The sequence below is a fragment of the Balaenoptera borealis genome (assembly GCF_965194805.1).
Source record: "Balaenoptera borealis genome assembly, chromosome: 12".
Classification (NCBI taxonomy): domain Eukaryota; kingdom Metazoa; phylum Chordata; class Mammalia; order Artiodactyla; family Balaenopteridae; genus Balaenoptera; species Balaenoptera borealis.
In genome coordinates, this window is record NC_138869.1 from 11890366 (window position 1) to 11904777 (window position 14412).

Here is a 14412-nt window from a genome sequence, read left to right on the forward strand (position 1 = left end):
GTTGGCTCGTTTACCCCTGTAGATCCCCTGGCCTACAGCCGCCCTCTTTCCTCCTCTGCTTGTCTGAGTCATACTCAGTTTTCAAACCCACACCAAACTCCACCACCTTAAGCAAGCCGTCACCTCTGGGCCTCAAATTCCTTTGACAGTCTTTAAAAACCCCTTATGTTATCTTGAATGTCTCCACCCTATCTCTTCTGTTGGCACGTACACTCCCTGGAGTCAGATCTTGGTGAGAAGCACTGCGCTTAGGGCCCAAGGACTCAGTTTGAATCCAGCTGTTTTGTCTTGGGCAAGTCACTTCAGCTCTCAGTGAAATGTGTGGGCTGGCAATAGAAGCTTTCTCCAGTTTGTAGGCTGGATAGGGCAGGCGGGTCAGGGACCAGGAGGATGACGCTGGTGCCCACACACGGGTGTCCCTGCTGGCCACGGGGCAGGGTGGCTGGACAGAAGTGACACTGGCCTTAGACACGCAGGCCAGGCAGGCAGGCTGGTCCCTGCTTGCCATCTCCCAGCAGCCTGGCAATGGCCTTGGAGCTGGTGGGGGAGGAAGGGCCAGCCCCTCCCCACTCTCTCCTTTTGCCATGTGCTGCAGAAAAGTGAGAACACGGTGGTGCCAACAGCACCCCCTGCCCCCCACCGGGTCATTCCCTGCCTGCACTGAGTTTTCAGTAGTTGCCCAGAAATTCATTTAAATTCAGATATTTGGGGCTGCCTTCTGTGGACTTAGCACCACAGGAGGCATAGCAGCCGGCTGTGAACATTTCAAGAGTTGGTCTTTGAAGTGTCTTGTACATCCTTGGTGTTCCCAGGGTACTAGAACACCATCCTTGGTGTTCCTAGGGAGGGAAGGATCTATGAATAAGTGAAAGAAACTGGTTTTGCCTGCAAGGAGTTTAGAATCTGCGCAGGGAAATGAGAGTAAACTTGTGAACTGATGATATCACCGCCTAAGACAGAGCCTAGCATGTGCTGGATACCTGGACTCGGAGGGAGGACACCTAGACTGTGAGCCTGGGGGAGTTGAGCCAGGTTCTCTACAGCTGTCCCCGTAGGGCAGTGCTGGCACACAGTAGGCAATCAATACATATTCACTGAGTGAAGAAATGAGGGGTGGGCTTTGTGCATGTGCGAGAGATTGACTGAGGGTTCAGAAAAGGGCTGGCCCCAGGCGGGCTACTGTGATCAAAGGTGAGTTCTGGGCCTGGTGCCTTTGGGTGGGTAGGAATTAACAAAGCAGAGGGGGACAGAGGAAGAGAAAGGGAATTCTGAGCAGGAGAGACAACATAGGATCATGGCAGAGCAAACCAATTACAGAGGGAGGTGGGTTTGAATTCTTGCTGCACCACCTCCCAGCTTGGCCAAGTCAAATATCATCTTTGGACCTCAAAACAAGGATAATAATAACAACCATGGCCAGAATGTATCTCACACTGTGTTAGATACTTTATACACATTATTTAACTGACACACATTTTACAGATAGAGAAACTGAGGCACAAAGAAGTAAAGCCTGGCTTAAGGCCTTTGTATCAGTTATCAACTGCTGCATAACAAGTTCTGTCAAAACTCAGTGGCTGAAAACGACAACCATTTTATTCGCTTGTGATTCTGTGGGTTGGTGATTTGGGCTGGGTTCAACTGGGGCCACTGATGTGGCTACAGTTTCCTGGCCATTCAAAAAAAGAGTCCCAAATGGGAAAACCCCAGTGGGGTTTCAAGCCTTTGTTTGTGTCACATTTGCTAATATCTCATTCCCCAAATCAAGTCACACAGCCAAGCCCAGAGTTGTGGGATGGAGAAGTAAACTGCTTGCAAAGTGACGATGCAAAGGGGCATCCCTGAGGCCATCGGTCAACTACTGTGGCCGTCTTTGCAAACAGTCCACCACAGCACCCAGTTACTGAGGGCGCTCTGGACCCCAATCCCACGCTTCCTTACTGGAGATTTGCTTTGAGCACTTTCTGGTTACCATGCCTTGTTATGCAAGCCTTTAGATGCTCCCTCCTCCCCCATCCCCAGAGTCATGACCACGGGGACTAAAGAGGAAATGATGTAGAGAAAGGACTGTCCAGTAAGCCCCACGTTTTTTCTTTCAATGTTTTATAGAGGAGGTGGTACTAGGCATAATGATGATAGAGATGAATGCTTACTGCCACCCGTCTCCTACTTTAGGGAAAAGGCTTGTCTCCCCCTGGGACAGGAAGGACACAGAGAAGACGGCGGGGCTGGGCATTTTGTAGGTTCATTTGTTCATTGGTTCATTCATTCATTCACTCAACAAGGCTTCCCTCTGCCCAGTCCTCATCACCTTGAGGTGCCCTCCTTTCTAAAACATGCCAGTGCTTACACACACACACCCTACACACATCACACCTCACGTATTTTTCCCTAGACTCCCATCGGCCTGACACAATATATAGCTCTTGATCATCATGTATTGGCCTGAGAGGAAAGAAGGGCAGAGGGTGAGAATGTGGGCCAGTGTGCCAGTCTTTGCTCCAGAAGAAGCAAAACCAAAACAAAACAATAACAAAGCACTCTGTTTTCATTGTTCAGCTAAAAATACGTTCAGATTTTCAATATAGTTCTAGATCATGAAATGCACCTGTTGTGCTTTGCACTGACAAACATTGTAGCATCCGCCACCTGGCCCCTCCGCTGGGCTCAGTAGCCCTGCTCCAGGCTCTCCCAGGCAGGGCTGCTGGGCCTGTCTTCCAAGCCCAGCACTGCTAGTGGGGCCCCTGAGACTTGGTTCAGGGTGACGTGCAGGGGGCCTGAGGAGCATCCACACCAACTGCTGCTGGTGACAGGTAGACACCAGTTGGAGTAATGAATGGGCTCTACCTTTTACTTACTCCAGCTTTGACTTGATTGTGCACTGGGCTCGGGGGTATGAAATCAACTCTGGGCCCCCAGGCAAATTTTTGCAAAGGTGTCTCCCTCTTGATGACCACTCTCAGGGATGCAGTGGCGGAGAGAGCCTGAGACGGGACCCAGCAACATGGGTTCTGGCCCCAGCTCCATCCCAGGCTCACTGTGTGTCTTCCTGGACTGACATCTGTCATCACTGAGATATAAACACTGAGGTTTCATCATGTCACTGGGCCCTGTGCCATTTACTTAATAATTTTCTTTAAATTGACTCCTTTGTAAAAAAAACCTCTCCCAGTCATAATTAATTCATGGGTAGGCAGCCTTGTATACTGGAAAGAGCACAGGTTTTAGAGCCAGATGGACCTGGGTTCAAGGTCCTGTCACTTGTTACACCCTCTGAGCCTTAGCTCCCTAGAATATGGGAGTGTCACCACCTCATCTCTCTGGATTCTAAGAGTGAGTGGCATAGAGTATAGCACAGTGCCTGGTGAACGTCAGTGTTAAATCATTGTGTGTTTTATGAAAGGGTGAAGCATAAATATTTTTCATTTATACTTCTAAATCTTCCCTCTCTCCTCTACCCTACAATGCCACTAGGCCAGCCCGAGCTCTGAGAATATTTTGCCTAAAAAAGTTCAGCCACCTCCTGATTGCTCTCCGATCCTCCAGGCTTGCCATCTATTACACATGTTACATACTCGAGCCAGAGAGACTTTCCTTTTTAAAAAATTGTTGAATATTTAAAGTTAGAAATAGATAATGCATGCATTTTTTTAAAAAAACCGATAGTTAAACAGTACAAAAAGATACACAGTGAGAAGTATGTCTCCTGCTGCCCACCTCTCCCCCTCCTCCCGTACAAGCCCGGTTACTAGTTTCTAGTTCAGCTGGTGGCTCCTTGCAGAGGGATTTAATTCATCACTAAGCATACATGGACACACATATCCCGCACAAGTGGCAACAACTGGGCCTACTGTTCTGCATCTTGCTTTTGTGGTTATGTTTTGGAGATTGTTTCATATCACTAATAATTAGAGCCTCCACTTTTATATGGTGCTTATCACATGCTGGGCACTGGTCTAAATGCCCAGCGTCTGAATTCATTTCATCCTCGGTTCACTTTTGAGGTAGGTGGTAGTATTACCACCCCATTTTAGAGATGAGGGGTGCGAGGCACAGAGAGACTGGGTAAGCAGCCCAAGGTCACCCAGCGGGGGAGTGGCGGAGCCTGCTCCAAGTCTACTCCCAAAAGCTACTTACATAAATACATTCAACTATTGACATAAACATACACATATAAATTACTTATATATATTTATTTTGGAAGGAAATGATACTTCACATCAGCAAATGAAAAACAACTTGGTATAAATAGAAAGGTTCCATAAGCTAAATGAAGAAAAAACAGGGTTAATTCCTGCCAGTGCCTTCAAAGCAGGCATTAGACATGAGAGCACCAAACTGAGTTTTTCCTCCCGATATACTCAGAAAGATTCCAAGAGAACTGAAAAGGTGTAACACCTGAAATCACCTCACTAACACAAGCGGTTTCCGTCGCACACTTTGGGAAACACTGACGCAGTGCCAGTTAGCTGGGCTCTGGTCCTCGATTTCCCCATCTGCAGGATGAAGGCACAAAGCTAGAGGAACTCTGAGGCTCCTCTCAGGCTTGTATCTTCCTGCCACGCCGCCCAGGGAGGGAGACTAGGGCACGTCTCTGACTCGGGGCAAGGCAGGCCCTGCTGGACTGTCACAGCTGCTGGCCAGGGCGTATGCCCAGTGTCATCTAGGGATGGCGGTGGTCCTAAGAAGAATGGGGGGAACAAGGTTTCCTTCTAGACAACCTCCTCCCCCTCCTCATCTCTCCTGCGTAGACATTCCTTCACTCACTCAGCAGACATTTACTGATCATCAGTGTGTCGAGAGGATGGGATGTGGCTACGCCATGTGACAAGTGTCAGTGGGGATATGGACACGGTGTGAACGGAGAAGAGATGGCATTGGATTTGGAGCTGAATGACAATGGATTTTCCCAGGTGGAGAGCAAGGCAGAGAAGCAGGAAGCCGGGGTACGGGGAGTAGCCCCTGTTCAGCCGGTCAGTGTTTGTGAGTCAGGCACTAAGTGTGGCCAGTGGAGACCAGGATTGATCCTGGGTAGTGGGGAGGCTAGCGGGGAAGGAAGTCTGCCTTTTGGGACTCATTCAGTAGCAAGAGACGGAAAGCCAGGAAAACCTGACATATGTAAAAATGTCAATTTATTGAATCTCGGAGGCTGACACACTTGTTTCATTGTCTATCTCCCCAGTAGAGTGAGTAATCTGAGGGCAGAGGCCCTATCTGCCTTCCACGCAGTACTGTTGGGAGCACCTGGTATATTGTACCTGCACGTAATAAACTGTTCAATAAATATTTAATGATTGAAGGTGTAGCTGCTCCCCCCGCCAATACACTCACCAGATCAGAGGCAGTAGAACTGCGTCTCCTCCGTTTTATCCTAGTCCCTCCCTTTTCCTTCTTCCTTCTGTCTGCCTTTCCTTTCCCTCCCTCCCCTCCACCCTCCCCTCCCTTATTTGATGGTGTTTTCCTCTGCAGGAAGCTTCTCCCCTGTGGTGACAAAGTTGGCCCAAGTCCATCCCTCTTCCCCACCCTCCCCCACCCCCCCAAGCTCACTTCCTATCAGCTCAGCGCCCCCTAGTGGAAAGTGAACACTCCCTTCCTGGTGTTTCCAGCGGAGGCCCAGGGCTGTCTCTAATTGGCCTGGCTGGGGTCCCATCGCTGTGGCCAGATTAACATCATGCATACTGATAGGTCAGGCCTGGGTCTGCTGCCCCGCACCCAGGGATTGGAGGGTAGTGTCAGTTTCCCATGAACCACATGGACTGAGGATGGTGGAGCGGAATTTGGGGGATTTCCTCAAAGAAAATCAGGAAGATGTTCCAGAAGGAGGAGGACTGGATGATCCTAGGCAGAGAGAAACGACAGATGTCTGCTGAGGGGTAGGAGCTCAGGGAGGAGAAGAAAGTGGCTCCATTGGCTGGTTTGCAAACAAACACCTGATGTTCTTCTACCTGTAAGCTGTTCCTCAAACCTGTTTGGCTCCTGCTTCTACTGGGCTTAATGCTGACACTGCTTCCTTTGTCTGGAATAATCCATCCCCACCCCAGCCCCTGTTCACCCAGCGAATAGCTGCTCTTCCTTCAAGGTTCAGTTTAGATATCACTTCCTCAGGAAGCCTTCCTTTAGCACCCTGTACCCCCCTCATCATCGCACTTATCACACCCTGTGATAATCACTTGTATAACTGTCTGTGTCCCTACTAAGGTGTGTATTCTGTGAGGGCAGAGACCATATCTGTCTTCTACATTGTAGTGTTTCCTGTTATAGCACCGAGTGCAGTAACTAGCACATAATGAACTGTTCAATAAATATTAAATGATTGAAGGTGTAGCTGTTGCCCTACCCCCAAATATACTCACCAGAGCAAAGGCAATAGAATCTACCTCCCCTGTTTTATCCTGCCTCCATCCCATCCATCCACCCACCCACCCACTTATCTATCCATCCATCCACCCACCCACCCACCCACCTATCCACCCACCCATTTATCCAGCCAGCCAGCCAGCTGTCGTTCACTCATTCATGCAAATATATATTGTTACTTGCTGGGTGCCAGTCTCTGCTCTTATACAGGGATTATGATCATGGACAAGGTCCTGGCCCTCATGGACTTTGCACTCTAGTTGGGTGAGACAGTTTATAAACGTGCAAAAGGAATAAGACAGTGATTATAAGTTCTACGGAGGACGTAGACCACACAGAGTGTGAGTGGTCAGACTGAAGTTTGGGTACTTTTCTTTTCCTTCAAGGGTGTCTTTGTCATGTCCTGGCCCAGGGTCTCACCTCATACACAACTGTTGTGTGGCCTAGGGATGGCCCTTCCTGTGGGCTGGAGGAAGTGTACATGGACTGCATTGTTGAGAACCCATTTTCTAAAAACTGATCCTTTTCCTGCCCCAGCATGTCCCTGTATTAATGCTGTTAACTTCCAGATTGCCTTTGCCTTCTTTTGCATTTAAATGCAGATCTGAAGAGCTGTACAGATAGTACTTTCCTGTTTTCGTGATCTGAGGGTTTGGGAAGATGCAAAAGGCAAAGTGTACACAGCAAAGGCAGCATGATCACCAGAAAAGGCAATGTCCACAGCTTGGAAGGCCCGGCCATCTGGCTTGCTGTGTGACTTAGGCCACATGCTTGCTATTTCTGGGCCTTAGTTTCTTTCAATGACAGGTTAATGCACCAAAGTTTCTGGAGGGCCTCTGAGAACCTATGAAACTGATTTGGGGCCAAGAATAGTGGTCTCACTTCCATGTTCCTACGTAGTGCTTCTTAGCCTGTGCTGGACTTCTTCTGAAAGGCTCTCCCTGATAGGGTCTTGAGGGCTGGAAAGAGAACGCCCATCTGGCAGTAAGCTGGGTGGGTGCCTCTGAGGGCCCCTCCGGAGATCCCGGGTTGAAGACCAGGTCCCAGTGACTTGGCCTCAGCTGAGCTCCTGCATCCACTTTGGCTCCCTTCCCCGCCCCAGCACTGCTGTCAGCCCATCACTCTACAGTCACAGCTTACTGAGTTCTTTACTAGCCCCCCCTCTCTGGCCTTTGCCAGGCAGCACAGAGAGGTCAAGCCTCTGCCACAGTCATCCAGCAAGTGGTGGGAAGGTCAAGTTTCAAAACCGGGTCTCCTGAGTCCCTGTGGGGCAGAGGATCCTTTCATCCCTATTTCGTGGTTTCCTCTTTGGTAAAGCAGAGATGATATAGTCTGTGTCACAGGGTTTTTGTGAGAAATAAGTGAGTTAATATTTGTGAAGTGCTTAGAACTAGGCCCGGCGTGTAGTAAGTGGTCAGTAAGTGTTAGCTGCTATCGTTGTTATTATTGTTATCATGCTGCCTCCCAGGATTGGAGTAAACATTAATTGAAATGCTCCTTGCTGATAATGAAAAGAGAGGTTTGCAAACTCTGAAGTAATAGATAATTTTAAAATATTATTCATCTCCTGGACTGGCAATACTGAGCAGGCTGTTCTAGACTATTGAGCTAAGGGCCTTTCATCCTGAAGCCCATGTTTCAGGTAATTAAATAAAGGAAACATCTAGAGGATTCTGGGCATAAATAGTTAGACTCACTTCAGAGATGCCCCTAGGTAAACTCTTTTGTGGCAGCTGTCTGACGTAAGTGACACCAGGTGATCAAGTTCACCATTATTCTTGGGATCAGGAATTACCAGTTGGATCACATAGAGGGGGAGGAGCAAAGAAACCAGTGGTGTCTGTGAATGTGGAGGTGTAGAGGAAAGGTTCAAGAATGGGAAAGAGGCCCGAAGACAGCCTTCAGCCGGCTTCCTGACTCTGAGCTGCGTTATGTTCCAGGAGCCATGGCTTAAAGATGGTTGAAAGTAGGCAACTGCTTTGGTTATCTGTAAACCTGCAGTCATCCCTTCTGGCCACTAGATGTCGAGAACACATTGATCCAACACACTTTCTGGTCCATTGAGTTGTTTAGAAAGAAACTTAGAGGTATTGGCATAAGGAGTGGATGAAATCAGCAAGAAGAGCATCTCTAGAGGCTTTAGGGCAACTGCAGATGAGCAGAGATGGGTGGGATGCCGAGAAGAAGTCTTTCCACCAAGACCCAAGAAGAAAAGTTGATTGCAGTTTTTCATTTATTGTTTTGAAATGTGGGGAGGTTTTCAGGATGAAAGGAGGGAGAAACATGGTGTAGAATAATTTTTTTTCACATGAACTAATGTTTTTTAGAGTTTGTGAGCATTTTCCTGAAGTCAAGTGAGTAAGTTCAAGATTTTCAAACCCTCAGCCCAAATCAGGGATGTCGATGGTGGTGGTGATGGTAGCAGCTAATGCTTACATGGCTTTTACTGCGTGGTTGGTATTGCTTTTAGCACCTTATAAAAAATTAACTTATTGAGTCCTCACGAAAAACCTATGAGGTAGGTGCCATTATCATCTCCATTTTATAGATGAGGGAGCAGATGTCAGAGAGGTTATGTGACTTGCCCAAGGTCACACAGCTGGTAAGTGGCAGCATCAGGATTCAGCCCAGACATTTGGGCCAGAGGCCATATTCTTACCTGACATGCTCTACGATAGATGTTGCCCCCACTGACTCCTGACATATGACAAAGGGGACTTTCTTAACAACAGATCAATGCTGTGATTTCACAGTAAGAATCACAGAGGAAGTCCTCATTTAAAAGTCTCACTTTGCAGGACTTTAAATGACAGTGAATAAGGTTATAACATTGGCCAGTAATTCATTCTGAGTTCCTTGACTTAAAGGGCCTGGCTAGTCAGAAGCACATCCCATCCCGAGGGGGAAGCTTCTGCTCCATTAGCTGCTGTAATTATCCAAACAATAGGAGAAGAGGACCAACAAGGCTCAGGAACTATGAATCCCAGAAATTTCTTGTGTTTCTTAGCATAGAAAGATGGTCATAAACTTGATATTGCAAGGGGAAGTGTACTCCTAGTTGGGGACTGGGAGATAGAATACTGTTGGTATGGGCCTGGCCCAGCTTGCTCTAAGGCTGCCCCAAATACTCACATCTGCTGAACAAATGGTAATGAATTAAGGAACCGGTATGATAGGGTAGAATTAAAAGTCTGAGACCAGATTTTTAATGTGGTTAGATATACACTTACTATATGACCCTCCATTCCACTCCTAGGTATTTACCCAAGAGCAATGAAAACATATGTCCACATAAAGAATTGTACATGGACATTCCTAGCAGCTTTATTCATAAGAGCCAAAAACTGCAAACAACCCCAATAACGATCAACACGTGAACAGATAAACAAATTGTGGTATAGCCATACAAGGGAATACTACTCAGCAGTAAAAAAGAACTTCTGATACATGCAACAGCATGGGAGAATCTCAAAAAAATGATGCTGAGTGAGCAAGGGTAGGTGTAAAAGAGTTTATACTCTATGGGTCCATGTACATGAAGTTCTGGAACACACAAAAACAATCTACAGAGACAGAAAGCAAATTGGTGATTGCCTGTGGCTGGGGTAAGGGGTGGGGATCGACTGGAAGGGGGCAAGAGGGGTCTTTTTGGTGTGATAGGAGTGTTCTATATCTTGATTGTGATGATGATCACATGGATGTAAAGTCTGGGAACTACACTGATAACACTGTATGATCTTGGATAAGTCACTCTGTCCTCCTGGGCCTTAGTTTCCCTATTTGTAAAATTTGGTGGTTGGATTAGATGATGTATAGGATTCCTTCTGACTCAAAAATTCCCTTGATATAACAATATCCAACTCTTAATGTGGAAGTAGAGTAGCAAAATGCAATTTTCTTTATAAGAATTCATTTTATAGCCAAGGACGAGTTTATTTCTGAAAGCATAGAATATCTATTAGGTTACCCAATAATATTCCTTTGGGGAACAGAGCCATTTACAGGCCAATTTTACTTAAGGAAACAGCTGAGATAATGATTTGTGTGTAAGAAGGATGTTCCCATGGAAATCCCGCGGGTACCTGAGGAGGGCCTTTTCCAGCGACACTGTGGGAAGGGAGTAGGACACAAGAGACACAGCTGGCAGGGCTGGAGAGGGCAGCTGAGGAAGGCCATGTTCACCATATCACCTCTGAGAGCCCCAAAATGCCCGGGGCCTGTGGTGGCCCTTTTAAATTTCCTCTTTACTGGTCCATTCCTGGCACTTAGTAAGCACTTAATGATGTTGTTGATGATGATGATGATGAAACTGCTGCTGCTGCTGATCATCATTTCCAGTCCTCAGACAGTTTGTGCAAAAGTAAAGGGCTGTGGGATTTCAGAGCATGTCGTGGGAAGAGGGCAGGGACAGAGCTGACCGGAACACAGAACTTGGAAGGGGGCTGCCAGCGCTAGGACCACCCTTGCTGGGCCATAACAGCCTGTTATTTCCCGCACTCGTGTGTCTCCAGGTCATGAAAACCTACCACATGTACCATGCGGAGAGCATCAGTGCAGAAAGCAAGCTGAAGGAGGCCGAGAAGCAGGAGGAGAAGCAGTTCAACAAGTCGGGAGACCTCAGCATGAACCTGCTCCGGCACGAGGACCGGCCCCAGCGCCGTAGCTCCGTGAAGAAGATTGAGAAGATGAAGGAGAAGGCGAGTGAAGGCCCCGGGTATCGGGGTGGGAAGGAAGGGGAGGGCCAGGCTCTCCACAGCCTCAGCCTCCCCCTCTGCACCCTGAGGGACTAGGGGTGGAATAATGCTGCCAGCGTCTGCTGTCTTGGAGGTCAGTGTCATGGTGGAGGCAGGGCTGGCCATACCTCTGCTCACACTTGTTAGGCCTCAGGTGAGGGTCAACAACAGGAGAGGCACTCAGCTGGCAAGACAGCTGAACTGCGATGAGACTCGCCCAGCGAGCACATTCTGGCAAGAATCACCAGGCATTAGTGGGGGTGGGGCCTGCCCTGGACGTCAGTTTAGTGGCTGGGGGGCTGATTGGGACTTCGTATGTCCCAACAAGAGGGAACAGTGCTGGCGTACCAGCCAGCACCTGGGAACCAGGTAAAGAACCATCCTGAAGAAATTGCCATCGCCAAGCCAAAGCCGGGCCAGTTAGAATCCTTGTGTGTTGGTGATGGAAAAGTGCTTTGGTAGGGCATGGTGAAAGTGCTAGTTTTGGAGTCAGGCTGAGTTTCGAAGATGCCACATGTACAGCAACTCTCTGACCTTCAATATTATTTTATTTATTTATTTATTTTTTAATTAATTAATTAATTAATTTGTTTTTGGCTGCTTTGGGTGTTTGTTGCTACGCACGGGCTTTCTCTAGTTGCAGCGAGTGGCGCGCGGGCTTTCTCTAGTTGCGGCAAGTGGGGGCTACTCTCCGTTGCGGTGCGCGGGCTTCTCATTGCGGTTGCTTCTCTTGTTGTGGAGCATGGGCTCTAGGTACACGGGCTTCAGTAGTTGTGGCACACAGGCTCAGTAGTTGTGGCTTGTGGGCTCTAGAGCGCAGGCTCAGTAGTTGGGGCACACGGGCTTAGTTGCTCCACGGCATATGGGATCTTCCCGGATCAGGTCTTGAACCCATGTCCCCTGCATTGGCAGGCGGATTCTTAACCACTGCGCCACCGGGGAAGTCCCTGACCTTCAATTTTAAAAATTGACAGTGATGGCAAACAAATCTCCTTTCTCATGTCAACTCTGATCAATTGATAGTGGCTGCCCAGAGCCCTATGCTGAGGATTGTGAGCCCTCTCGAGCCTTTAGTTAAAGACAGTGCTGTGATCAATTAATGATGTCTGCCTCGATCAAGGAATTTAGAGGGGCAGTGTGCGTGCTGCTTTTTGTCATCCTAGATTGGGTTACTAATAAGGTTCCTTTCTTCTTAAAAAGCTATGATATTCTTGTTGAATTCTTTGCATTCATTCATTCCATGCCATCAGCAAACATTTCCTGAGCTCTTTCTATTTGCCAAACATTGCATCAGATGTTTATTTGGGCTTCTATGAGACTAATTCTATGATTATATGATCCTACAGCTCTTAAAAATTATAGGAGATTGAGTGGGAACATAATCCAACAGGACCTGGGTAAGCTGGCAAAGTAACCAAAGGCAAATAAAATAAAATTTCAGGGTAATTTCCAAAGGCAAAGAAAAATATGCTCCACAATAACCAGGTAGAGACCCAGTTAAAAAATGGGCAAAGGAATTGAATAGACATATCTCTGAAGAACATATATGAGTGGCCAATAAGTACATGAAAAGATGCTCAGCATCATTAGTTATTAAGGAAATGCAAATCAAAACCACCGTGAGGTACCACTTCACACCCACCATGATGGCTAAGATAAAAAAGTCAGATAATCACAAGTGTCGGTGAGGATGTAGAAAAATTGGAACCGTCATACATTGCTGGAGGGAATGTAAAATGATGCAGCCACTTTGGAAAATAGTCTGGAAGTTCCTCAAAATGTTAAACATAGAGTTACCATATGACTCAGCAGTTCCACTCCTAGGTATCCACCCAAGAGAAATTTAAACATATGTCCAGACAAAAATTTGCACACGAATGTTCATAGCAGCATTATGCATAATAGCCAAAGGGTAGAAACAATCCAAATAAATAAACGTCTGTCAACTGATGAATAAAATATGGTGAATCCCTGTAAGGGAATATTCAGCCATGAAAAGGAATGAATACAGACTACAGCATGGATGAACCTTGGAAACAGTAGGCTAAGTGAAAGAAACCTGTTACGAAAGACCACATATTACATGATTCCATTTATTTGAAATGTCTAGAGTAGACAAATCCATAGAGACAGAAAGTAGATTATTGGTTGCCAGGAGCTGGGGCAGAAAAGAATGGAGAGTGACTGCTAATGGGTACAGGGTTTCTCTTGGGGTGATGAAAATATTCTACATTTAGATAGTGGTGATGGTTGTACAATATGTCTGTGAATATACTAGAAATGAATGTTTAAAAATAAGATAACCGGGCAGGGAATTACAGAGCTACAACATAGGGGGGTAGCTATAGAGGGGATATGTAGAGAGGTAGAGAAAGCACTGGTTAGTGGGGTCTGGAGACTAAGTTTTAGTTCAGAGTTGTATGCTAATTGGCCATTTGGCTCTTGGACAACCAAATTCTTTTCAGTTTTCATTTCCTCGCCTATAAAATGGCTGAATTAAACTAAGATATCTTCAAATATCCTTTCCAAGCATAAAATTTTCTGAGTCCATGAAGGGCTGAAAATGGTCTCAGGGTTATAGTAGCCCCCTGGAAATGGGCCAGGAATTTCAAAACTCTCTGTGGAGGTTGGGTGTGTGGTTGGTACAGGGTATAACCCAAAGTTTGTTTCTAGAAATTCCCAGAATAAGTGAACCCTGGAGAAAGGTCAGAGGAGATGTCTGAAGAGAATTAAAAGGCTGACAATGGGGGCATCTCTACTGAACAGCTAGAGAACTCAATCTGGAGGAAGGAAGGTTGAGAGTGCCTAGGTAGGAAGAAGCCCTGTTTCTTTAAAGAGAGCCGTCTCTCTCCTCAGCAGTGGGACTCATCTGTCTGAAGGGGGCAAGGGGACAGCTCTCCAACCCACGGACTCTTTACTGCTTCCTGCCCAGGATGGCCCAGAACAGAAGCAGCTTCCCAGGGAGGCGGTCCAGCTCCTAGCCAAGACTGCACCTCTGGCTGCCCACCCCGCCTCTCCCCACCACGCACATCCAGACAGCCAGTGACAATCACTTCATGCTGCCCACGCAGGGACTGTTCTGGGTCTTGTAGGCTCAGTCATGAACAGGGACCATTAAGTCCCTGACTTCACAGAGCTTACTTTCTAGCAGGGGACCCTGAAAATCAGCAAGTAATCAAAGAGGTAAAAAATATAATTTGGGGTGGTGAAAAGTACTTATGAAAAAAATTGAGCAACCAAGATGTCCTTCAGTAGGTGAGTGGCTAAGTAACTGTGGTCCATCCAGACAATGGAATGTTGTTCAGCACTAAAAAGAAATGAG

At 47.1% G+C, this 14412-nt stretch overlaps 1 protein-coding gene across 6 annotated transcripts in view; it reads left to right on the plus strand.

Moving 5' to 3' along the window:
* The window catches only part of SRGAP3 (SLIT-ROBO Rho GTPase activating protein 3), a 274178-nt gene that overhangs the window by 181524 nt on the left and 78242 nt on the right, over positions 1-14412 (plus strand). For all 6 annotated transcript variants that reach the window (XR_014232057.1, XM_082344358.1, XM_082344359.1 and 3 more), the window contains exon 5: positions 10869-11054. Coding sequence is in view for 5 of the 6 variants with exons in the window: in XM_082344358.1 (XP_082200484.1) it covers positions 10869-11054 (186 nt within the window). In the remaining variant the exon portion in view is untranslated. The remainder of the gene's footprint in view (positions 1-10868; positions 11055-14412) is intronic.